The 26676-nt window shown below is 41.6% G+C and overlaps 2 protein-coding genes across 2 annotated transcripts in view; one reads left to right on the top strand and one right to left on the bottom strand.

Moving 5' to 3' along the window:
* Positions 1-13414: 13414 nt before the first annotated feature.
* Positions 13415-25260, top strand: LOC146961772 (N-lysine methyltransferase SMYD2-A-like). The gene is made up of 13 exons (XM_085771455.1): positions 13415-13667; positions 15326-15536; positions 17620-17683; positions 19254-19364; positions 19451-19511; positions 20446-20570; positions 20723-20790; positions 21519-21621; positions 22052-22162; positions 22306-22426; positions 22798-22972; positions 23089-23197; positions 23285-25260. Exons 1-13 carry the CDS (start codon positions 13646-13648, stop codon positions 23363-23365), a joined length of 1362 nt encoding a protein of 453 aa, XP_085627581.1. The 5' UTR covers positions 13415-13645; the 3' UTR covers positions 23366-25260.
* LOC146961771 (tyrosine-protein phosphatase non-receptor type 14-like) overlaps positions 24027-26676 on the bottom strand; it is a 38796-nt gene continuing 36146 nt past the window's right edge. The window contains exon 20 of the mRNA XM_085771454.1: positions 24027-26107. Within this exon, the coding sequence (XP_085627580.1) occupies positions 25979-26107 (129 nt within the window). The 3' untranslated portion in view covers positions 24027-25978. The remainder of the gene's footprint in view (positions 26108-26676) is intronic.

The raw sequence follows: 26676 nt of genomic DNA, 5'->3' as shown, positions 1-26676 counted from the left end.
CAACTGAGTGACATCCATGGCTGTAACCGATCCCACAATTGTCTTTGATAACCCCCCCCTCCACCCCTCCTGTCAAGTCAATCAGGCTGTAGGACAAAGGCTGCTAAACCAAGGCTGATGACCTCATGCCTGGGGTCCGCTCCATACCGAAGGGGTCTTAACACCGTTCAACTTGCCTTTTGTGTCTGGGACCGTTTTTCAGATGCTGCTCAATACCCACAATCACCTCGCAGTATCTCTCGGGGCTCGGGATGCACGCACATACAAACACACACAAATGCATGCACTACCACATGCGCCAACACACATCCCCTTGATCCATGGGCTGGAGCGTTGAGCCAGGAGTGAGCCTTAAGACAAGGAGTGACAACCGGGACAGCTGCAGGGGCTGGAAGCCAGTCTTAGCCCCCTCCACCCCCTTCCACCAGCACCACCACCACCACCGCCTCCAGCCAGCCAAACAAGCCATTGTTTCTGGCCGGGGCCTGTGGTATTTCATTTGTCATGAAATGGATACGGACACGAGACGACCATGAGGCTGTTTCTCCAAAAAAGACACCGCTACCGCTACTGTTACTGCTGCTGCTGCTGCTGCGTGGCTGAGCCAAGATTGCCAACTCCCCTCATCCTTAACCTTCTCGTGCAGCTTGCCCCAAGCACCCCGCTCTGAACTATTAATAAACCCGCTTTTTACTAGGTAGAGAAAGAGGTGGGGAGGAGGGGAGGAGAAGGGGGGGGTTGGTCCAAGGGGTATTGTTTTCTGAAGGGTTGCGAGAAGAAAGAAAAAGAGAAGGAGCGAGAGTGTGGGAGGGAGAGAGGGAGGTTAGCTTATGTGCCAATCTGCTTTTGTCATCCTCCATGATCTTCACTTTCTCGGGTTTCTCAGTGGACATTAGGCGGGTCAGGCCTGTGAGCCAGGTAGGTCATCGACATCCTGCTCAGCTGTTGTCAATCTCTGCTGAGAATGAGTTTGGTTTCTGTGGGCGTTATGAGACAAGAGGCTATATCAGCCGCCCCGGTAATTGGCCAACCTTTACACATTCATATGGCTGCTTGAAAGCTGTTTGCACATGCCGCGTCTTAGGGGCAACTGTCAACGTACGGTAAGCGGCAAAAAGGAAGAACAGCAACATCTATAAAGACGCTAAGACGTTCATCTCCGTTGCAGCTCCATCATCTGTAAGTCCACAGAACAAAAGAGTTCATGGGCATAAAAACAATAGCCCTCTATCTCCGTCAAGGGCATTCCTTGGCACAACAATAGGACCATCTCCTCTCCCCGTATTTTCCTTTCCTCCCCTCCCTCCTCATTCTCCAGCCCCTCCATCAAAGAGCATTCCAGCTCCAGAGCCCCCTAAGCCCTTCACTTTGGGCCTGTCCATGTGACACGGCACGCAGACAGTCATCTTTAAGAATTGATTCACTCTGGTATCCAAAGCCTAGGGAGCCAGGCTGCCAAGATACCCAGCATAGGCGCCACTCATGGGGTCCAGGTACACAACAGCTGCTCCCCAACAATAAAGGCAAAAAATGGGAGGCACTCAGGGGGAAGATGCAGCCCTAACCTCCCTCTCAAGCCTGAACTGGTCACCTTGAGCCAGTTGTTCCCTGTCCGCCTGCCTTCAGAGACGACAAAGGATTGGGTCCAACTTTGGGATGAGGGTGGTGGTAGGGGGTGGCTATTGAAAGACACCTATAATTCACAATAGAACTGGAGAGAGAGAGTGCCGCAGGGTAAAAGAGGGCAGGAGGAAAATTTTTTCCTTCCTTGGAAGAAGCACGGCTGTGCAACCAAGATGGTCCAGAGTGACACATGGAAGACCATAAATAAGACAATGGCATGTTGTTTTCTTGTGCGGCGCATTGTGTAGAAGCCTGGGGGTCAAGTGAAGGAGATGCAAGCCCATCCCAGAAACCTTTCACACACACACACACAGACACACACACGTATGCACACACAGAAGTAACAGCGGGTATGTTGTGGTACCACAGATAGGAATCACAAATCATACAGAAGGAGACAGGCGAGATATTACCTCACCTGAAGTGTTTCCATAAACTCCAGTGTACCAAAGCCTTGGGAAGTGGTATCACTCTTCAAGCAGGTCGTGACCCACACACAGAGTGATTTATGGTGATACAATCTAGTACATCATCCGTCATAAATAAGGGAGATTAAATGAATAGACTGAGGCTGTGGATATAAGCAATTCCACCGCCAGAAATTATGTATACCGCTGAGCCACTGTGTCGTCTTAACGCCGACACTGACACCAATGTTGTTTAAGATAGAGAGGCAAATATCTCCCGCTATTTTTTTTTTTAATGGAAGTTAAAGAGATAGTTTGTGGGTTTTTTTTTTTTAAGTATATTTTTTTGGCGTTTTTGCCTTTATTTGACAGCACATAGTGAGATAGACAGGAAAGGGGGAGTCAGAGAGAGGGGGAATGACATGCAGGAAAGGTCTGCCCGACGCGGGATTCGAACCGGGGACGCCTGTGTTGAGGACTGTAGCCTCTACATGGGGCGGCCGCCTTAACCACTGCGCCACGCACCGCCCCATTTGTGGGGGGTTTTTTCAGGGGGGGTTATGTGAGGCAGTCGTGCATAGTTAGTACAACACCCACATTAGATCCTGTACAGCGCGTTCCCAGCTAGGAAAGTCGACCAGCGGTCTAGCAGAGCTACTGTGTGTGTTTTCACTGGTTTATATTCCTGTCAAAGACAAAATGGTGCAACATTTTCAACCTAAGCACAAATAGGTGAAAATATTTTTCATGGCTACCTCACACGACCCCACCTTAAAAAAAAAAAAATCCAAAAACCCTAATTAGGCAGGAGTCAGAAAAGAGGAAGAGGACAGCTAGAAGACGAGAGGCAGGCGAGGACAGAGAGGAACTTGGCATCATTGGTCTTCCTGTTAAAGCGGAAAGGCAGAAGAGGGAACGCGAGAGCCATGGAGAGCTCGGGAGAGAGGGGGAATTTACCAAAGCAGCTCAGGAGGGCCCTCATTACGATATTAAACAAGATTTAATAAGTGAGAGTGATTTGATGAGGTGATTATCCTGGCCCATTAATCAAGCAGGCTTCTGGCCTCGCTGTAATATGGCCCATCTTTCCCCCTATACCAAAGCCTCTTTAGACGCTGAGCTCCTTACTGCACTAACGCCGCTTCAGAAACAACACCAGACCAGGAAAAAAAAAAAAGAGGCATATTACGTCTCATCTCTCAAGCCTGCGGGTATTTTCAATGCTCACTCATCCCTCCACCTCCCTGTCCGCTCTTCTGGTGCATCTGATAAATTGAACTCCTTAACATCTGGGTCAGAAAGTAAAGTCTTATCAGAGAGAGCTAAGAGTGATAACTGGCAATGATAACGTGAAAGCATCTGTTGGCTTTAAGGCTTTTGGTTTGAGAACAGAAGGAACTTGCACAGATTCCATGGGATTGTTGGGTTTTGTGGAGAGGTAGGAGGGGCACGCGTGTGTGTGAGTGAGTGTGTGTGTGTGTGTGTGTGTGTGTGTGTGTGTGTGTGTGTGTGTGTAAATGTGTGCGGGCAAGCTGATTCATAGAACGCATCGCAGTTGCATCAGGACGCAAGAGAGCGAGTACAGTCACCTGTTTGTTCTCAATCAGATCACAGAAGACTAATATGACCAAGACTGACCTCCCGAAACACACCTGCAAGGACTCCAACCAAGATTATTCTCACTATCGATCAGTCACTCGATGTTTTCTGTTGTAACTGTTGTTTGTGTGTTGTGTGTCGATACAGACAGTAGCCTAGTGGGGGGGAAGAAAGAGACAAAGACGTTCAATTTAAGTGAGAAAGACAGTAAATCCTCACAATTGCTTCACGCAGGTACTTCATAATTAACTTGACTAATTAATTAAAGTATTTGGATACAAACAGCTGTCAAATAACAAAATGTTAGAGTAAATGTAACTGTAATGTTTAATTAATACTGGTAATCATCCAAATAGCTGCATTTTAATTTCCTAGTGATTGACTATTAGGTTAATTGACTGTTTCACCGTCATTTTGTCCATCACACAGCATGATAATGTGATGACAGTGTTGCCAGAACAAGCTGGCACCACTGAAATCTAACTTAAAATTTTGGTAAAACTAGTTATTTAATGTGCTGTATTCTTAATGGGATTTGTTTTTATTGGTGTTGGCCTTACTCTTTTTAAGCTCATCATCCACTTCTTCAGCTGCATACAAGATAAAATAACATGTGCAGCATTGCTGTGGTCACTGTTTCATATGACTCTGCATTTTAAGTTGTTTTAAGATTATTGTTTATTACTTACAGTTAACTGGTGTTGATGAGCTGTCTCACAGACAATTGGTTGGTTGCCACCCTAAACCTGAGATCATATTAGTAGCGCACAATAAGCAGACATCCTGAAGACACATTTGATCTCAAGAAATGTAATATTCTCCCCACTGTGGTTAAATCAAATCTGTAGGGCAACAACGAGCCTTCAAAACTTAAACCTAAACCGACTGAATGAATCCAGTCAGACACAGCCCCGATCCACATATTGATTAAAGATGTAGCCTATAATTTATTGTGTAGACTGGTATGATGATGATACAACTGAGTCAAAGACAAGAGGTCAAATATAACCTCAAGAGTGGGAGAGCATAGGTATTACAAGACAGCCAATCTCCCCAAAACATTTTAAAAGCTCAAGTGGAAGAAGATTACCTTAAAGCAGGCGTGGGACGGAGCTTTTTCTGGGAACTGCCTGAGAGTATTAATACAATAAGCACAGAAAATATAATACAAGAATGTTTTTATCAACATAATCCGGAGAGATGAGGCCGAACCAACCTGGAATATAATCCCAAGGAGAAGTTCCCCTGGTTATCAGCCACACACAGACACACACACACTTACTGAGACACACTCGTACATACTCTCGTGTCTCGTCCTGGCTTCAAATAATCGACAGATAATCTTCAAGAGGATGTTGTCTCTTCAGTCTCATCTTAACTGTAACGTCCGTGCCACCATTAAAGGTCAGGAGGTCAGGGGCTGGGTTAAGCTATCAGTGGGAGGTCAGCTTGTTAATATTTACATTAATAGGACTTTTTTTATGTTTTTCACAGGCACTGTGTTTGGAGGGTAAGATCCTACATTTCATAAAGGCTGACCTTTGACCCCATGCAATTGCTTCATTTAAGAATAAACAGCAGCATTAAATAAGTCACTCCGTCTGTCCCTGTTGTCATCTTAAGTAGTAACTCACACACAGTGGAGCTGCATTTAGCTGCACAAAGTTGGAACAACTGTCTGTTTATTTTAAATGTGAACCTAACCTCAGCTATTTGTGAGTCTATATTAAAAACTCCTATTTTCTTTCTAAACGTTTCATTGTTTTATTTTCTCCAACATTTTTTCCATAGGGCAGCATATTGTTGTGTTGAATGTGCATTTTTTTTCTCTTATAATTAATTCTCTTTATTATGCTTTAAATTGTTATTTTAATATATTTCTTTGCCTTATTTAAGCACATCAGATTGCCTTTATATTTGAACAGTACCAATACACTTGTCTTCCATTTATAATAAGACAATTAGATGGTAATGATGACAGGAGTACAACAGTATCACTGTAGTTGAGGGACACCTCCAGGGGTAGAAGCGGGGGTTTGCTTGAAGGACAGATGCAGAATTTGGTAGCTGACACTCAGAGGGCTGTAAGACAATGTCGCCTTGGCGAGTAACTTTCTCTCTCTCGTTTTCTCGTTCTCTCGCTCTCTCTCTCACTCTCTCTCTCTCCCTCCGTGTATCTAAGCAGCGTAATTTGAGTAAATGACAGGGGAACATCTGCTGTGCATAAGAGAGAGGCCAACACTTTAACATGCAGATGTCTCTCTCCATCTGCATTAATTCAATAATTACCGCAATGGAGGGAGGGGAAAAAAATCTTTTTTTATAGCTTAAGACAATGTTATCTGTGCCAGTTGGTATGGGGTGGGCGAAAGGGGAGGGGGAGTGAATGAGTGTGTGTGCGTGCGTGTGTGTGCCTGTGTGTGTGTGTGCTGCTGGAGGTTTGCGAGAGGAGGGGTAGATTATTACACCATTTAGCCAGAGCAAGCTGTCACATTGCAGAGAATCTCACTAATTCCATTGTGCCCTTGGTGAGTCACTGGCAGACTCCAAGTGACCGATGATGCCTCAACGCCACCACTTGGCCACTGAACAAGCAACCTGCTTCCCTGAGGGTGCAGCGGCGTGTGTCTTATAATGCATGTGTGTGTGCGACTGTGTGTGTGAGCAACCACGTGTGTGTGTGTGTTTGATATGACTAACCTCTGGATTTTAATAGAAGAGTATGCGAGCGCATGCAAGTGTATGCTCGGAAACGCAACCACTTTTAAACATGCGTCACGCTAAGTAAGAGTGTGTGCGTGCAGGTGTGTGTGTGTGTGTGTGAACATTAGACATATTATGGTATAGTGCAACCCATCGGCCAAGGTCTCTGAATACCAAATTCAGGGGAATTTGAAGCACAGCAGTAACGACAGAGACCTGCGGGTCAAGGCTTTGAATATATTTCCAGAACTGCTCAATGAGTCCTTGTGACATTTAAAATGTCAGGCAATCATATTTTGGCCAGGCACAATCAATTACAGCGAAAATATCACGCCACAGAGAGCATTAACATGGAATGGTTTCCATTCAAATTGAGCTAATTACTTTATTGAAAGGTGGGCTCAAATAACTCATTTCCATCAAAAGCTTTTATAAAGCAATCAGACAAATCTGATTATAATGTCTTTGTTCGATAAATGGAAGAGATGAACTGTGCTGAAAAGGATAGGCCAGATTATTAGACTTGTACTTTTGAACAATTAAAACACTACATCACGCACCTGGAGACGTAACTGCGAACACAAACAGTAGCCTATGTACAACAGATTAACGTGCATTCAACCCAACAGCATACCGACACACTAACAACCGGCCGCGCACACGACCTCTCACATAAAAAAGGTCACACTGTCCATGAGTGGCGAACATATACACTCACACTGACACACAATTAGGATGTATCGCTGTGCATATACGATTACACACATAAATAAACATACAAACTGACATAATACCCACGAGCATGCACGCACTCGCTCGTAGAACCTCAGAGACACGCACCCACATCCAAGAACAGTTACACGCACACACACACACACACACACACACACACACACACACACACACACACATATCTAACTCTTACATGCCGGCTAAACATAGGGACAAAGGAAAATATTTGTATACTTGGCAGGCCAACTTCCTTTGATTGCAGCAGTGCCACTGTAGGAAACAATGCACAGGCACTAATAATACACCAAGGCGAAAGAGAATTCCTCTTAGAGGAAAGCTCAAAGGAGCCATCGGCCAGGCTATTTACAGACTTACTGACTGATTGGATGACTGACTGCACTATACTTACTGTAGTCTCTGCATCTTGTCTTACTCAACTCTTTTTTTCTGCAAGGACTCCAACATGCTGACACACACAGTATACGTTGTGCATTAGAGGCCCAGTGGCACACATTCCTCTATAATATCTTCTTTTATATATTTGCTGACTGTTGAGCTCATGGTAGTTTCACTGTGCAGACATCAATCAGAGGCAAATGCTGAGGAAATGTAACAGATCTTTCATGTTCTTCCACTTCTGTATCATGTCCACATTGTGACATTTGACCGGTGGTAAATAGCCGGCCGGCCGCACTTATGATGGCCTCTCCTTTCTAAAAGTGCCCAGTTAAAGAGCATCAAATCCCCACTCACTAAACCCACACAAGCCCAACCTTCATTAGCATAGCTAACAAACTCCCTGAAAGAGCAACAGTGGAGGGAGAGAACAATGGCAGTCTATTAAAGGGGGAGATGAGGGGGTGAGAGGAGGAGAGGAGGGGGGGGGGGAGCTATTGTTCGGGTCTTATTTAGCCTTTGGTGTCACCCTGCAACTGTTGTCACTTCTAAGTTTAGCCGGATGGCTGAAGAGGACAGTGAAAAGAAGGAGGAGGGAAGGCAGGCGGAGGAGGAGGACAAGGAGGAGGAGGAGGAGGAGGGAGAAGGACGAGAGGAAGATGGAGATCAGAGGGAGGGTGAACAGGAAGAGATGGTGTGAGGAAGAGGGGGATGAAGGGTGGAGGATGAAATGACTGCAAGAGGAAAGAATGAAGAGTGAGTTATAAAAGAAAGAAGGGAAGTGATGAGATAAGGTTTATGGAGGAAGGTGGTTTGACTTTGAGTAAAAAAAAGAAAGAAAGAGTTATTTATGAAACACAACTGCAAATAACAAATATACCTTGTCAATAAACCTGACAATTATTTATTGCAATAAAGTTGACAAAGAGTAAAACTGAAAATACTGAACATTTAACATAATCATGGCAAATGGTAAAAGTGGCAAATCTTCAGATTTGGGAAACTGCATGAAGGCATCAACATTTTTGTTGAAAACTAGACATAAATGGTAATAAAATAAAATCACCAAAAACAGTTGTTGTAATTTTTCTGTTGCTCTACTCAACAGTCTCCAGAGTCATGACTCAGCTCTGTGAGTGACAGTCTCTCAGGTAGAAGCTTGAGTTAAGTCCTGAGTCAAGTTCAGGCTTAACAACAACATGATTCTTATCAGCCAGTAATGAGAGCAGCTCATAAACTGCGAACGTGGCCCGACATACGTATATAAGCGATAAAAACCTTTTGACCAAACCTCTCTCATAACCTGTTTCACAACGTTTCTGTCAAAGACCGAACTTTGCGTTGCCAGAGGGAAACTTTAATGATTTAATTGAACATAAGCTCTTTATGCAAAGTTAACCTGCAGCCGACACTGTGGTAACACACAGACACGCTGACCTGTCTGGATGTGTTTTCAAAGTCCCGTAAAAAAGAATCGGAAGCTGTTCAGTTCACAGATTACAGTTTCCTGGCTGGATGTTGCAGAAACAATCACACCTCCAAGCCACAAGTGTGTCAGCTGGTAGCCACACACACACCTTGTGATCGCACTTTATAAAAGGCATCATTAAACGTCAATAAAAATGAATTGAGAGTCAGTGGATTTATTTGTAGCTTGAGTGCAACTTAAACCCTGTAACCAGGCACGTTGATGAGCCTGGGACCAGTCCTGACAGGAAAGATACAAAAAGGAGAGTTTTTGTTGCAAATGTGTGTGTGTTTGTCTGTGTTTGTGTACTGAGGAAACAGAAACAGCCGTGTCAGTGTGTGTGTGTGTGCGCGCGAGGAATGAGAGTGAACTACACAACAAACACAGAGCCCAAAGGAGCCAAAAGAAGCAATGAGGCAAGACCTAAGGAGAAAGAAAGAGGGAGACAGATTAGCCCAGCTGTCTGCTCATAAAGCGGCTGGAGGGTGAGGCGTTAAGCCCCTCAGTGAAAGCAGAGCTTAGGTGGGTGACACAGGGCAGCGGACCCCACTCAGCCCACAGTGGCCTACAGCGTAGGGCCTGAGCCAAAGCAAAGACACATGGATAAACAGAGGGAGATGAGGCTCCGCGCCTGCAAAGCCCACAGGGCTAAGACAGTCGAGCAGGCGAGCAGGCAGGCAGGCAGGCGTCACATTCCCCCCCAGCCAGGAGTGGAGACAGGGGGGTTACGGCTTAAGGCTTGGCTCCCTAACTGGCTGACAAGGGACAAGGCAGGATGGTAGACACTGTCTCAGTCAAGTCAGTGAGTTCATCAAAAAGAATGTGGATTTACTGTATATTGCCTAGGCTCCGCTCAGGGGAATATAGGGACAATTACTTATGGTCTTGGCATGTACAGCCCCTTCAACTCTACCGACAGGCCAGAATTATCAATTACTCTGTCTCCACTCCTTCCATCAGACGCAAACACACACACGGCGGTGACGTCCATCTTGCCAGCCGTGCCCTGCGGATGACCCCTAGTTAGCAAAGCAGCCTGGGAACGGCCTGTGATGACAAGGTCATGAATATGAGGTGAAGAGGCCTCAGTCCACCGCCGTACTGCAGCAAGGGTCTTTAACTGCACTGGATTTCACACACAACCCCTCATCCACGACCTCATGGCAGAGAGACGTTAGCAGCTGTCGTTTTACGAGGTCCCTTATGTGACAATGTACCGAATCCATCAACAGTACAGCAACAAGTTTATACATGCAGTGTCTTCTAAGAGTGTAAAAACAGCCACAGCGCCCACACTGATCCTTGAAGAGGGGCAGGGGCAGGGGGGGAGAGGGTCCTGACAACATGCAGATAAATCATGATGAGACAGTAAAAGTGTAGATTCACGGTAAGCCTTTCATTTTGATCCTGTGACCTAAGCCATGACTGAACATAGCCTAACTTCCTTTAATGGTTAAGTCCAAATAATATAACACTGGAACAGCAAATATTAAACAATTAACCAGTGCATCTTCACTGATCTGTGTGTAAAGCTGAGAAGCACCACCCTCTGTTGTCAGTGATTTAATGGATTAATCTGTACGGTGTGGTGCCCCCTGTTGAAGTGCTATCGCCCCATGTCCGCTGTCATGTTTACTTCTGTTTTCCATTACATTTACTGGACTGAGGACATTTCCTTTACATTTGGAAACTAATTTATCTATTTCAACTCACTGGCAGCCAAGCCCACCATGCTCTGGAGAGAAGACAAAGACACATGACAACATGACATTAAGATTTTCACATTTTTCACAAACTGCCAGTAAGTGCAAAGAAGAGCAAGTAGGTTTAGGTTTTTCATTAAATTGTCGTTTTAGCATCTCAAGACCTAATCATTCTTCATAGCTGTAAGAAAACTGAAGAACACATTTCTGGATAAAAGAGCATGAAAAGATGTGTTCACACCTAAGGCAAAACAATATTTTCACTATCAATATGTTGAATATTTTAATGACTAATCATTTCATTTATTTGTTCTACCAAATGTCAGAAAACAGTGGAAAAGTCTTGTTTTTTTGTTCAATCGACATAAGTGAAAATTTAATATGACAAATAAAAGCAGCAAATTTTAACAACTGACTAACTAGGATACACATCTTGAAAATTGATCTTGAACGACACAATAAATCATAGATAATGAAATTTCTGTCAATCAAGTTAATCAGTCATCTAATGTTGTTCAGATTGATGGGAAAAGAAAATCAGAAGGGAAGTTGATATTTGCATCAGCGAGCTTCATTTGACTTTCAGGAAGCAACCTGAGCACCAAGAGAAACTCAGCAGAGAACACAAACTTTAACAGAGGACCTTCCTCTGGGTGTCTACAGCTGAAGCAGTTTCATCTAATATAAAAAAGTTAATGTTCTGCTGATCAACTAATTGCTCCATTTCTATCTATGAGTAAGAACAGTCAAATCTTGCAAGATGAGCAAATGTTCAAATTACAATATAACTGGTGTTTAGAGGAACTTATCGTGAACTGTCATGTTGAAATCGTCCTCTTCCTGTCTGCACACCAACAGGTCAGGACTACTGTCTCTATTTAATGCCACTGTCCTCTCTCCTTTCTGTCCTGTCTCTTATTCTGTTGATTTTCCCTAACAGGGTTTCCTTGAGAACTAAATCTACTTAGGATTTATTGTTTCTTATTATTTCTCGTCATTGGAAATTATAATCCTTTCACCTAATCCCCCTCTCCCTCCCTCTCTTTCAGATCATATTCATCAAGATCATCCCCTCTGACAAAGCAAGAAATCAGCACAGTGGGGAGGTCTAAAGAGATCGCGCACTGGAACAGGGGGGTTTCTTCCAAATCAAATCAGGTTCCTCTGATGTAATCAAGACGAGACGCCAAAGACGACGACATAATCTCCCGCGGACATGCTTCCCTTGCTTGCACGTTATTAAAAAACGAGGAGGAACAAATCTTTAGATTGAAAGACTGGAAAAATGGAATTATAATAAATCAGGGCAAACTGGGGCAAGGTTGGATAAAGGCTTCAGATACAGATGAGGACAAATCTTCACTGTGGTTTGTGTTTGTATGTGTTTATGTGTGTGTGTGTGTGTGTGTGTGTGTGTGTGTGTGTGTGTGTGTGTGTGTGTGTGTGTGTGAGTGAGTGAGTGAGATAGAGGGAGAGGGAGAGAGAGAGAGTACTGTAGGTGCGTGGACATCCAATTTGTTTGTATGGCTGCTTATGAATAATTTTAATTTACTCAAGATCAAGTCCCCTACCTCTGTGTGAAAAAGAAGAAAAAAAACAGGAGTGTTGGTCGTCCCACTAGAACTCACACAGTTGTCAGATAATCTGTGTGAATCTCAGGTGACAGGTGGACTGTGATGCTGCTGCTGCTGCTGCTGCTGCTGCTGTACACCCCTTCATTTGTGGGTGTACTTGCAGGGAACACCCACATGATGGCACAATGTGACAAAAGTGGACACACAACCAGTCAATAACTTGGAGGCTCTTTCTATCAATGTCATGGTCTGATCTCCATAATGGGTAGAGAATTGTATAATTCATGATGTAAACAAACCATGAGTTGCTTAACGTGTAGCCTATGCTATAGTTATAGCTGAATGTATAAAAACTCTTACTTGCCACAACATATAGACATAAACTGAGCATGATATACATAGACATCAGCTTTTAAGACACACTCCATCTTCTCCACCAGATGGCCTCAGTGAACTGCAGTAAAAAGTTTCCAACACCGATTTGACACTGTCAACCGTTTGTAATATTAGGGTGACATTTGTTTTACATCACCTAGATCAGAAAACAAGATATCCCTAACTCTCACCCAAAATATCCCTGTCATCTCTCCCCGTATTTCTTGCAGTCTTTCTGCTGTCCACTCTACAATAAGCTGTTAAAAAAAAACTACGACAGAATTTACTTAAACCCCTTAATGCACCATCACATCTTATAACATCCATAACCACAAGGAATTACTGTACATAAATGACCATAATTTCAAATTTGAAGCAAAATTGCTAATAATCACTTACACAACTTTTAAATGACAGGTTACGATATAAACAAGAAGAACAACAACTGTGGTGCTTTCAGTTACCACGGTGGATGGATAGTGTCACAACACCTCCATGACAGTTCAATGTCTATACTTTAAGTGAGGTGTGTGTGTGCTTGTTAATATGGCGCACACATACACACACTACAGCGCTCAGGCACAGTAAGGACATCAACATCATGTAATTTCTTGAACCTGATCCCACTCACAGCCATGAAAGAGCACAGCAGACACTCACAATGGAAGTGCAGCAACACAATCACACTATCTGTATTCACTGCAAGTGCTCATGTAATTTGTGCTAAATATAATGTAATGTGTGACTTTTATTTTTAGTTTTATTGAGAGCAATGTTGTTTTGTGATACATCTAATTCACTGGCAGGTCAACGACGTATCCATAAAGTTATTATGGTAAAAACAGCTCATGGTTTGTTAATGTGATGTGGAGCAGGCGTAGCCTATAAAGGCTGCAACACTAGACCTGGACAACAACCAAGGTTCAGACCCCAACCAGCCCGCCAGCACACAACTCATCTGCTAAAGTTAGCAAACAACTGTTTGGACTGGTATTACTGAAGAGAACGAAGATAAAGACACGTCTCATCTTTAAGGTGGGAGCAAAGAAAATAGAAGATGCCAATATGTCAACAGATGTTGGTAAAGGTAGGTATATGGATGTGCAAAATGCACAATGGGAGAATCTATGGAGTGCTTACAGTTGTCCAACTATGACCTATGAGTAGGGCTCATGTCAACTATGGAGTAGTCTGAAGAACATGTTTTATTGTAGTGTTGAGTTGACTTATCCTCTTATGTTTGAGTGTTGTGTTTAAAATGTATCATAGCTCAGAAATCATTCAGCTGCAGGATGAGGTCATTTCATTGTTCGTACACCTGCACCAATGAACAGCTCTCCACAGAATAAGAGGAAAACATATTTGTAGTAGCCTATATGGTCAAGTGGGACTTGTTTGCATATGTAAACATTAACAAAATAATTTTGTGCACATTTCATTATGACATCATCATAAAGCTGTGTTATAAGTATTTTTATAGGCCCCTATGTTTCTCAAGACCTAGTCTTGGCACAAGCGCAGTTGTCAAAAGCAATTAAATATCCCCTTCAACTTTTTCACGAATAAAATGCAGATTTCACAGACACTCTGTGGACAGATAACTTCAAATGTCTGACGTAGGAAAACAAGCTGTAGCGCCGAAATGGGCACGCTGCGAGTCAGACGCTAACTTCACAGCCAGATAAACAAAGTATTACTTACAGTAGGACACGACGAAGAGGACCATCTTTTCGATGACTTGTGATTATCCAGGTCACACAGCCCCACTGCACGTGTTGCTGTGGTTATTTTAAGGCAGAACTCTTCATCCTCTCAGCAAACCAAAGAGATGGTAACATTAGCAAAAGTGGAGAACAAGCTAACATCTTAAGCTAACTTTACGTAGCTTAACGTGGAGAAACTGCTACAGTTTCTCCATTTAAATATTTTTTACATTTAACTTTTTGACAAGATACTTATTTGACTGCACACGCTTTATGCATGATTGTTTGAATATTTGTTGGCAAATTTTTACCTTGACCTCACTGCTGGTCAGTATTTCTCCATCACTGTAGTACCACAGATGGCCGCAGCCCCTCGCCGCTAGGGGCGCTGTCGCATTCACTGAAGATTTAAAACATGGGCCAACCATATTGAAATATTGAAATAATATTAAAATATTATTTCAAATATTGAAATATTGAAATAATATTAAAATATTATTTCAATCAAAAAGGATATAATAATAACTGTTATTATTATTATTATTATTATTATTATTAGTAGTAGTAGTAGTAGTAGGTTTAGGAGTTTTTTTCTTTCATAACTGATTATGCCATTTAGATAGATAAACTGGAGTGGGAGAAAAAAGAAAAAAGAAAGAAAAGATGTGGCATCTATTTTAAGAAATTCAAGATTTTCCTTAGCTTTTGGGGTTTTAAAAAAAGAAAGAAAAAAAAGCCTATATTGGACTATTCAATGTTGCTGTCCTTGAACGTCCCACTTGGAAACCTGGTTGTTTCTGAGGCCTCATATGGGATGATGTCATTTGATGTGGTTGATGTGAAATTAATCTATTGGGAATCGTCTATTGTGTGCTAAAATAAGGACAGAGACTTCATCTGTCACACACGCCTGCACAGAGAGTTTTATGGTTTGTATTAGTCGTGCGCATTGTGTCCCCTTGGGTGCCACTATGAACCTTGGCAACGCCCCAAGTAGCCTAGTGCTGCTGAGGTGCCACATCCCACTTTCTCTCCTTCTGAGTGAGGAGTCATTCACAAGGAAGGAGAGCCGGAGGCAGCACAATGACGGGCAGCATCGAGGGACTCGAGAGGTTTGACAGTCCGGAAAAAGGCCGAGGTCTGCGCGTTACCAGACCGTTTAAAGTTGGGCAGCTCCTGTTCACCAGCCCGGCGTACTCCTACGTGCTGTCAGTGAGTGAGAGGAGCTGCTACTGCGAGTTCTGCTTCACAAGGTACTGGACTGGTTATTTTTATCCATGCATGCATACTTTGATAACTCATTTTGTTGCCCTCCAGCATTTAATACAGTTTATATCAGATCACGTTGGCCTGTATCAGATCATGCAACTTTGATGATGACTGACATCCGGTGGCAGCACCTCATGATGTAACAACACGATTTTTAATTTGGTAGATCTGAATTAATAATAATAATAATAATAATAATAATAATAATACATTTTATTTGTTGGCAACTTTCAAGGCACTCAAGGTCGCCTTACAAATAGATAACAAAACATTAGAACAGTACAGTAGCAAAATATACAAATAATACAAATAACAGACATGCAGAACATACAAATAGCAAAATAAATGTAGCTACAAGTAATAACATATGGAACATAAAAATAGGCCTACAGGTGGCTAAACGGATGGATATTGGGATTAAAGGGAATAGGCAGTTTTGAAGAGGTGTGTCTTGAGATGTGACGTTTGAGTCCAAGATATGGTTAATTTACTACTTTTTGTTCATTGGTGATGATGTATTGATGACTAAAGCAGCACCTTAAAGGCTATTTGTCATAAAAAAATGCCACTCCATAAAATCTATTTTGGTTGTGAGGCTCGCCTTTCCAATGTATCTTCTTTCATAGATCTGCATACCCTCTGTCTGAATGGCAGCATTGGAGTTTGTGAACTGAATGGTGCCATGATACAGTTATTTTCACCTCTAGCTCTAGTTGTCATTAATGACTGGGATATAAAGACAAATCAGTTTATGGAGTGATCAAGATGATCAAATGACACATACTACAACTTTGTTTACATACTATCCATTTGGATGCTAAACTCTATTTGTTGGACTATATACTAGCACAATAAAGTGCTAATCTAATTCAATCAAATTTAATATTTGGTTGTGCTGTGTTTCTCCATATTGAGAGCGCTATGATGTTAAAGTTACAGCACTTTCTTTTGCAGCAGTAGTTTTTTATGCTTTGTTATGCTTAACAATGTCAGATTAGTTGTGCTTGGTGTGAAAGCAGTGTTTTCTTTGGCAGCGCTCTCTGAGGTTCACTGGATGATGCACAGTAGTAGTACACTGAAGCACCAGTCATTTGTCCCCTTTGACTCCTTTAATGACACTGCAGTGCTGCTGACAGAGCGGTGTTGCTTGTGTGGAGGCGCTGTCGCTTTAATGATGCTGCCTTAAACTAATTTGAACAGTTGCAGAAGATTAATGTGCTTAGTTATGATTCTGTCTAGTCAAGTGGCTTGTTTTTACTGCTCAGCCCTGAACTCTCAACTATCAAATGACAAAAAGGAAATTAAAGGTATCACTTGTGTTGTAGCTGGCTATAATCCTGCATCTGACCTCAGTCGTAACCCTGTTTTATCTCAACACTGTCCTCTTTAACTGTAACCATAGTCTCCAGTAAGGGCTTTGTTATGTCAACTTGTACATGTTTCCAATTCTAATGTGAGTGAAGGAGTCATGTTTCATTTATTTAGCTGTGAGTTTGAAAACACTACGGAGACAACTCTCTAGGTGGTGCAGTCAAATACTCTTTGGTCACTTTTAGAGGGTCAAGATCTTGCATTTTAATCTACATATCACGTATTTTCCCACCACTTAATCTGACTGCATTCTGCGTGCTTGAACTTGTCGCAAGGATCTGAATATTATCAGTGCACTTTTGGTCTGCTTTACTGTTTCAATGAGGTAGGGAGACAGCTGGTCCCTCCTAAGGTCAGCTCTATTAATACCCCAGAATGTTTTAAAGCCCTTCATTGCTATCACTTATGCCAGGCCACCAGCAACTGCTGCGTCTTGTCTCAGAGCAGGATGTTCAAATGTTCGTACACACACTTGAACGGCGACAGACAGAGGGAACCAGATACTCACCCATACCCATACAAATACATTCACAGGATTAAAGTGTAACATTTTTTGAGCTATCTTTGGTGTGCAAGAGTTATTTCTTTGTGCGACTGTGAAGTTCTTCAAGGACCTGTGAGGATCGCTTAGTAACTCCTTTATGGTGTCCTATACTTGTCACCTATGAGATAATATACCCTTTTTGTCATTCATAGGAAAGAGGGATTGGCAAGATGTGGAAAGTGCAAGAAAGCCTTCTACTGCAATGCAAAATGTCAGGTAGGAAACACTTACTCCTGGATGACACTCCACATGATGCTCAAAATCACAGTCTGCAGAGCTGCCACAGTTACAACAACCACATTTATGTTGTTCTGCAAGCATCTTGGCATTGTGGTTCCCTGGTTTGTCAGAGTAAAATATCCCAACAACAATTTGATAGGATGACTTGATGTTCTTTGTCCAAACCCTACATATTTGGCCCCACTGGTTCTGAAGATGATAGCAAAGGTGATTCATGAAGGTCCATCAGTAATGTCTATGATGAGCATTACATGTTTTTAAGTCCAGTCTTATGCTGTGGATGAATAAGTGGTGGCAGATAAACCTCACAGCAAGAAGGTCCATGTGTAACTTCAGATCAGTTGAGGACCTCAAAGTGTCCACATGCGCGATTACATTTGTGTGGTTCTGTATGTGCATTATACACAGTTGCCCATAAAGTTGGAATAATTTTGTTTTCAGACACATTCTTTTTTAAAATTCCTAGTTATACACATCAGTAATCACCTTTGACCAGGTGCAATGATTATATACTGAGTCCCAGGTTCCAGTTTTGAGGAGATATACACTATCAAGAATTTTTTAAATTTTTTTTATTGTATTTGTTAATTTGCACAATATTACAAGCAAGCAAAACAACTAAAATACAGCAAACCGGATGTGCAGGTGAGATTAAAAAAGCACAGAGAGGTTTATAAAGGAAATCTCACCTCATAAAAAGAAAGAATAAAAGACCACAGCAGTAAACAAAACAAGCGGACTTAGAAACATAAAATCAAGAGGTAAGAATAATTCAAAAATCACAATATAGAACACAGCTAAACTTATAAGTGAGGGCACAAGTGTGTGTGTCTGTAGGCTAGTCATGTTCAAGCAAGCATGGAAATGTGCAACTGTAGGCTACACATGTTCCAGAGCATACTCCAGTTCAGCCAAATCCTTACAGTGGAAGGAGAAGGGTCAATTGTAGTCAGGTACGAGTTTGGTTCATCAGATAGGACCGAAGCCTTTGTTTGAAATTCTGCAGGGAGGTGGACTGAAATGAGATTTGAATATAATTGTTCCAAAGCATTTTTTTTACCTCTTCATGAGAACAGGTAAAAAAAAAAAAAAAGTTTGATTCCAACTTTATGGGCAACAGTGTAACTGATAAATGCATTTATATAGTAGCTTCATAGTCTAATACCTCTCAAAGCACTTGCCACATTCACCCATTTACTCACACATTCACACACTGATAGGTCGGCAATCAGCCCACATGTTTATGACGTACGTCTGTATAACATGTATGATAAGGACCCACTGTATATGAATTTGCCCCAATTTGATTGTAATGAACTAAATCAGACAGTAAATGAATGGGTCAGTTACTCAGTTTACATGTTGGATGGGGAAAGGGGTGACGGTAGCATTAGATTAACACAGCGTGGAGTCACATTGCACGATACTGCTTAATGTTACAGCTGGCAGTGAAGCTCTGTATACCAACTGTTAGGTGTTTGGCTGTGGTTGGACTTACACCAGCAATAGTTGTCTCTACTGAAGATACTCACTCTTTTGTGTGTAGAAAGGGGACTGGGCCATGCACAAGCTGGAGTGCTCTGCAATGACTGCATTTGGAGAGAACTGGTGTCCGTCAGAGATAACCCGCCTGGTGGCCCGAATCCTCGCCAAGAAGGTTGAAGAGTTAATGGAACACATGAAGACTTAATGAGAGATTAGCACATACTGTACTGTAGTTCACTGCTGCCATTTTCCACACAGAAAACACAGAAAGAAAGATGTTTGTCTGAGAAGATCTTGCAAATAGAAGACATACAATCCCGTGAGTATTTGTCTAACAAGTGAAAAAGCATGTGTGTTAAATCTTATGATTGTACTTAAACCAACCTGGAAGGTATTTGTTTAAATTTGAGAGAAACTGAATACTGAGTATAGTCTGTGCACTTCAGTCCTAAGTGCCCCCAGATGTCCCTCTTCTAAAAGCACAGCCCATTCAGATTAAAGTGACAGAGACACCCATGGCCACATCTATATCTCTCACTATACACACACACACACACACACACACACACATCCTATGGCTGTGGAATTGCCATAAGACAGTGTAACAAGTGTAACAGCTTGAAAGAGAAGCAGCAGCACTTTAGACTGACACAGTGCTGGTTGCATGTGCATCTGTGTGTCAGATGGTGTTGGACCAAAGAAACCACATTAAATGATTGATAAATTAGTCTCTGTTCAAAATCTGAAAAATATACATTAATCAATTATTCTTGACATAAAAAAACGAAAAACATTACAGGTATAAATGCTGTACTGTATGTGGTGTATGGCATGAAAAGTAGTCAGCAATATGGCTGTTTCTGCTAAATCAGTTATTATGTTAAATTTATTTAGCTCTTTTAATAGTAGAACCCACTATTAGAGTGAAACAAGCCCACCTCCTCACATTAACATCGCTGTAGCATTATATAACATGTCTTTTTCTGTTTGGCCATTGTGCTATTGGTCGTCATGGCTCCTCCCGTTTCCTATAAGAAATATCATACATTTGGCCGGCACAGATTGCTGTTCAGATCATTTATTGAACTTCTATGAATGTCTGCTGGTTGGAGTGAATGCGGCTCATATTGTTAATAGAGCTTGAAATCCACATAGAAACGGGTTGTGTAAAAAATAAGTCAAAGCTACATGTCAATAATCGTGTCAAATGAGTGCAATCAAGTGAAAATGTAAATCCCCCTCCCTGTTAACAGACGTGGAGGACATAGATAATGAGAAAAGAGAAATGAGCGAGGGAGATATTGCCGGACTGCATCGTTTTTACTCCAAACACTTGGACATCCCTGACAAGAAAGACCTGCTCACACTGTTCTCCCAGGTAACGCACGCACACACACACACACACACACACACACACACACACACACACACACACACACACACACACACACCTCACTGTAAAACAAGCAAAGGATGATATATGTAGCTATAAGCATTGTTTTTCTCTCTGCTCTGTCTCCTCTTCAACAGGTTGCTTGTAATGGTTTCACTATAGAGGATGATGAACTGTCCCATATAGGGACTGCAGTCTACCCAGAGTAAGAAGGAAAACTTTCATGCACACATACGACCACATTGTCTTTCAGTACTGTTTTAACATCGCTTGTTCAGGTACAGTATACCACACTGTATGTTCTCCTTTGTTGTGATTCATTCAGATTCACTCTGTGTTGTCAGTGTTTGTGAGTTTAATTTTTAATCTGCATTAGCATTTCCTAGGTTAGTTAATTCAATTCTTACTGATACTGACAGTGTACATTTTTGATTGTTTTTTCTGTGTTTTTGACTATGTAATTGCCATGTGGATGCTGTGTAGGAATCTGTTTGTAGAAGTTGTGTATGTGCATGATATTTAAAGCAACTTGAAGCCAGTAAGAGAAATTCAAAGAGGCCTGACCGAGACAACTTTTCTTCAGCAGCTGGTGTTTTGGTTAAAATGGGCTCCCTGCTGTTGGTGATGTTTTAAAACTTGCTGAGTTGGGCTGAAATTGTTTCCTCAGAATCTTGTTGAGCTATTTCCAGCCTGACACCCAGGTAGTGACAAGGCTGCTGACGTATTTCAGGGTCTCTCAAGACCTCTCTGTAGGCAGAGCTGTAGCATGGTGCTAACGTCGTTCAAAAATAAAGCAGTTATGTCACTGTTATGTCACTGCTCTGTCTCACTGCTCCTCCATACTCATCCGTTGTAAAAAAGGTTATGTGTAGTGTGGTATCTTTTATTCTAACCTCCCTTTTTCTCTTGTTATCTTTGTGTTTCTCCTCACAGTGTGGCACTGATAAACCACAGCTGTCTTCCCAGCGTCATAGTCACTTATAACGGGATGTCAGCCGAGGTCCGAGCTGTGCAGAACATGAAGCCTGGAGATGAAGTGAGGAAAGGGGACAGCTGCCTTTAGAGGGGGTTGAGTCCTGTTCTGGTTTTGTGTGTTTGTGTGTGTGAAGGAGGGTGCCCTGCTTCCCTTATGAGAGGGCAGAGTGTGCCGACACTGGTTCAAATCCCCCTAGCGGCTCTTTGCTGCATGTCATTCCCCCTCTCTGTCTCTCTCTCTGACTATCCTATCAATTAAAAGCATAAAAGCCCCCAAAAATATTTTTTTTAAAAGACAATGATTGAAACAATACCATGCAGCAACTTTGTTGAAGAGGCTGGTGGTTATTTTCATACCTGACCTTTTAACCTAAGAGGTCTAAGAGCTGTCTGCCAGAGAACTGACACCGTCAAACAAGAGGAAATACATCAGGAATGCAGAGTGGGACTTGTTTTGGATTCTTTTTTCCATGTGTTATTTCCACCTCTAGGTGCTCATCAGCTACATAGACCTCCTTTATCCAACAGATGACCGTAACAACAGGCTGAGAGAGTCCTATTTCTTCACCTGCGAATGCCAGGAATGTAAAAGCAAGTCCAAGGTAAGACAAATTCAAAAGATGTAAAAAAAAAAAAAGAAAAAAAAAAGTGATTAGCAATATTTTTGGGAAGACGCATGTGTGCTGTGTATCCCATCGGTTGGGTTGGTTGACTACCACGTTGAGGCTCTTGTCGTCACTTACAGGACAAGGCAAAGTTGAAAGTCCGTAAGCAGAGTGACCCCTTTGAGCCGGATGTCATCAGCAACATGGTGCGCTACGCCCGGAAAACCATCAGAGAGTTCAGAGCCTTCAAACACACAAAAAATATCCTTTCATGTCATGAAATAACACTTTGATTTTGTGTTGTCTGCACTTTATTGAGAAGCCCTGCAGGAAACATCAAGTAAAAGTTGTGTAACTGTTCATTGTCAATAAAATGAGCCTCATGAGCCTGATAGTTCAACTGTCAAACCTCTGTTTGCACTGAAGAGCTTTGATCTGAATTGATTGATTTGGTGAATAATTTGCATGATGTCAGTAGTGGACATTTTTTTAATTATTTGCAGTAAAGTTGTGATTTACTCACTGACTCACTCAGTGTAGATTTTATTCTTTATCTGAGTAGTTAAAGACTGGTTCATCAGAGACCCAGTTCAACCTCAGCTTGTGTTGATGCAGCCTTGACTCTGTAGCACCCCCTAGTGAGTTAATGGAGATGTGTGAGCAGAGCCTGGAGGAGATGGGGGCCGTCTTTGATGACTCTAACGTCTACATGCTCCACATGATGTACCAGGCCATGGGGATTTGTCTTCACATGCAAGATTTAGACGGAGCGATCAGTTACGGCGAGAAGATCCTCAAACACTACAAGTAATAAGTAAAATATGTGCAATACAGTTCTTTGCAAAGACTTTAATTATATCTACACTTGTGAGATTTTTGTGATTGAGTATAATAACCAAGTATGATCTCCCTCTCCAATGCAGCAATCTGTATCCTCCGTACTCCTTGAACGTGTCCTCCTTGTACCTGAAGATGGCCAGACTGTACATGGTGATGGATCGGCACTCCATGGGCGTTAGTGCTTTTAAGAAGGTAATTTGACATTTCTGACTTTCTTTTTTTTGTATCAGACTCTTAATGAAGTTAATACCTGACTCAGAGGATTTCATGTGTCCACAGGCGATGGCCATAATGGAGGTGGTTCATGGGAAAGATCACTACTACTTGACAGAGTTGCGCAAAGAAATAGCACAAAAATGAAGAGAGGGGAAGGAAATGATGGAGCATGGCTGATTCCTATGGACTGCATTTACTCCTTGGATAAGGAGCGTTACAGAACTGTAGGCACTTTCCATTCTTTTTGGTATTAGAGGCAATTCATGTTTTTATGATTTATTTTATTTATTGATTTTTAGAGGTTGACACAGGGACTTGAGTTGTGCGAAGAATACTTTTGTAGCTCCTTGTTAATGTTGTTACACTAAGGTGAAACGCTGACTGTGAGATGTGTTTTTTTACTTTCACAATGACCATAAGGCGTTTGAGAAGTTCTTTTTCCAAACTGTTAAGGATTTTGTATTTGTTTTGGCTCACTGACTGACACGTCAGCTGCACCCTGTCATCCATCAGTCACGATGTTTACGTTTACGTGTAGAAGGTCAGCGCAACCAAGTCGCTGTCAGCCAGTCAGGACAGCTGCCTCACCACAAGGGGCCTATTAAAGCTGCAGAATGTGCCGAGGCCTCAACAAGAGGGCTGGGAGAGAGGACTGTGTTTGCATTAACACCTTCTGTGACAGCTCTGTTATAACTAATGTCTCCAGCACTGTGAGAAAAACCCTCTCCAACACACACACAATACCAGTGGAAAAAAGAAAATCTGATTCCTAATAATGCCTAAATAAATTAATTCATGGCCAAAGTAAAGAAAATAAGGCTTTATTGCATAATAAGCAAGTACGACAGCTTCATACATGTCTGGGGAGAGAAAAACAAAAGACTTGATGCACTGAAAACGCATATACAAAACATATGTACACATACTTTGAAACGTATTTGGGAATTTTGCCAAAAGAAAAAAAAAAGAAAAATTAAAAAGGGAAAAATTAAATATTAACAAACAGTGGAATGCCGTGTGAGAAAATACTGTCACAAAGAACTGAAGTGCAACAAAACACTTACATGTCAAGAGAGCATAAAGCTTATACTTATCTGAGAATATATACATTGAAATATAAAAATGCATGCATAGTTTATTATGTTGCGGTATTTTTAGGGTACCAAGTCAAAAAAAAAAAATTAACTATATAAAACATTTGTAGAAATCTTTTTTTCTTACATGCCCATTATGTACAAAGTTATTTTGGACACGGCAGGCTTTGCATTACAATAAAAAAAAAAAAAAGTATATTTAGGGTAAGATGTAGAAGGAAAATCTTCAGAAGGTGAATTTATAAACAGGATTCAGATTCTTGGCAACACAGTAATCTACTGGGTTTGGATCAGGTCAGTAGAAACAGCTGTCTTTTTGTGGAAAAAGACAGTTGTGTCACTAAACTATTATCCTTCAAAAATAAACCAAGACATCAGCATTCTCCCACTGCCAAATCTTTACCTGAGTTAGGTAAATGACTTGTGTTCACGTTGTGCTCACCTCAACACATAACCTGTAAAATACTGATTTAAAGATTTAATCTTTGGAGGTTAAAAAAACAAGTTTATCAAACCCATTCAGGACCATAGAACAAGAATAACTCAGGCAGCTTCTTGTTTTCAATAAGGCGTCATGATACAGTGTATGCTGTATCTAGTTTTCTATTCACTGCATATGCAAACTGAAATGATATGTATACATTATCTCCAATTCATCAGAAAGTGTTTTGAAATGCCTTTAGGTAAAAAAATAAAATGTAACAAGACACTTGTTTTGAAGGAGCTGCAATTAAAGAAAACAAATGACTGAAATGTACTTTGTATATGTTTGCATGTGGCAGTGGGATCTCAATAGAAATATTTAAACTGAAGAAAAGTCAAAGGGAACCCTCATGGCATTCACAAGGAAGGCTTCTCTGGAAAATATAGGAAAATTAAGACAAGTCTGAAAAGATCAACATGCTCATCAATGCTCTGTTCTACGGCAAATGTGACCTCACTCTTGATAGAAATAAATTAAAAAAAACATTTGTTACAATGTTGAAGTAAATATCTGCTGTATTAATCAATATTCTGTTAAAAAATAAAGGAACATTTTAGAACAGTGATTTGAAGAGTTATTTCTGTTTGGCAAACTCTTTGAGAGTGTCGAGTTTAGTAATAATACTGCTGCCACCTACTGTTCATGCAGCATAATGCCATTTCTATTAACGGCTGAATAATGAAGGAGGAAAGTAGCAGACAGGCAAAGTGTGACTGACACTTGATTTCTCCAGATATTTCCGAAGGAATCTCAGGAGCACACGCTCAGGGCACGGAGACAGACATGCACGTTCACGCCTGCGGGAAAGATAAGCTGCTTATTCACCTGACCTCGTGCAGAGAGAACGCACAAACATGTCTGCTCTTACACAGAAAGATCAGGTCCCCCAAAACCCCAGGGGGGATCAAAGAATGAAATGTGAACACACTTGACTGGGAGAAACGGTCATCACTTTCACTACAGCCCGATTCCTCTCCTCCCATGAGGTGAGTTTGTACGCAAACTCAACACATTTTCATAACCATTAACTGCCACATGGAAAACGCAACATCAAAGTGAGTTGCTTCTAACTGCATCTGCTTCAAACCGACGCCATCTGTTTAACTCCGCCGTATCAGTCCTCATGCTTGCGTTAAAGTACCATTTTCATGTTTATGCCACGTCACGTAAGGTCTGCGCTCAGATGAGGCGCGAGTTCTTGAGGAACTGGATGAGGACCTGGTAGACAAACTTGTACTGGGAGATGGTCTGGACCATCAGCATCCTCTGCTGCCTCAGCTCGGACAACATGGCAGGAACCTCCATCGGCTGAGGAGAAAGGAAGAGAGGAAGAAGATTAACAGAGAGAATAAAAAATTGACATACAGATATATATTTTTTTCACTTTAATTTTTATAGAGAATTTTTCCTTTATACAGTTGTAACAACTCAATTAATACAAGTAAATACAAAAACAAATTAACACATGGGAGTCACTATCAAAGTAATCTGTCCATTTTCCATTTTCTTTTACTCAATCAGGTTTTTTGTTTTGTTGCTGTTCAGTCATAAATATTGTCCATCTCATTCATTTCTCTTCGAACTGAGCTTCCTGTAGCTTTAGGCGGTGTGTCATTTCTTCCATTGGTCCACATATTTTTTTAAAAAAGGATAAGGGGAGGAAAAGCCAGCAGACTCACGATCCCTTTGACACATTTTTATTGTAGGCTTTTCCTCCCCTTTTCAGTTACTGCTGTAGCCATGCACCTCCTTAAGTTTTATCCTTTTTTTTTGGTGAGTGCTCGCTTCTCCCTCTTTTTGTATTAAAAAAAAGGATAAGCAAGTGTTTTTAGTTTGAGTAACTGATCTCATAAAAGCAACTTTTACAAAATAAAAGT

The sequence above is a fragment of the Trachurus japonicus genome, chromosome 24 (genome assembly GCF_045865225.1).
Source record: "Trachurus japonicus isolate A0001 chromosome 24, Traja_1.0".
NCBI classification, from domain to species: domain Eukaryota; kingdom Metazoa; phylum Chordata; class Actinopteri; order Carangiformes; family Carangidae; genus Trachurus; species Trachurus japonicus.
The sequence above is the reverse complement of the archived record's forward strand: the minus strand, read 5'-3'. Positions and strand labels throughout refer to the sequence as shown.

Excerpts from the sequence above, each read along its gene's own strand:
- LOC146961772 (XM_085771455.1), top strand. The coding sequence starts at position 13,646 with ATGTCAACAGATGTTGGTAAAG. Across the intron at positions 20,571-20,722 it reads TGCTCACACTGTTCTCCCAG|GTTGCTTGTAATGGTTTCAC; the intron begins GTAACGCACGCA and ends CCTCTTCAACAG. Across the intron at positions 21,622-22,051 it reads ACATGAAGCCTGGAGATGAA|GTGCTCATCAGCTACATAGA; the intron begins GTGAGGAAAGGG and ends TTCCACCTCTAG.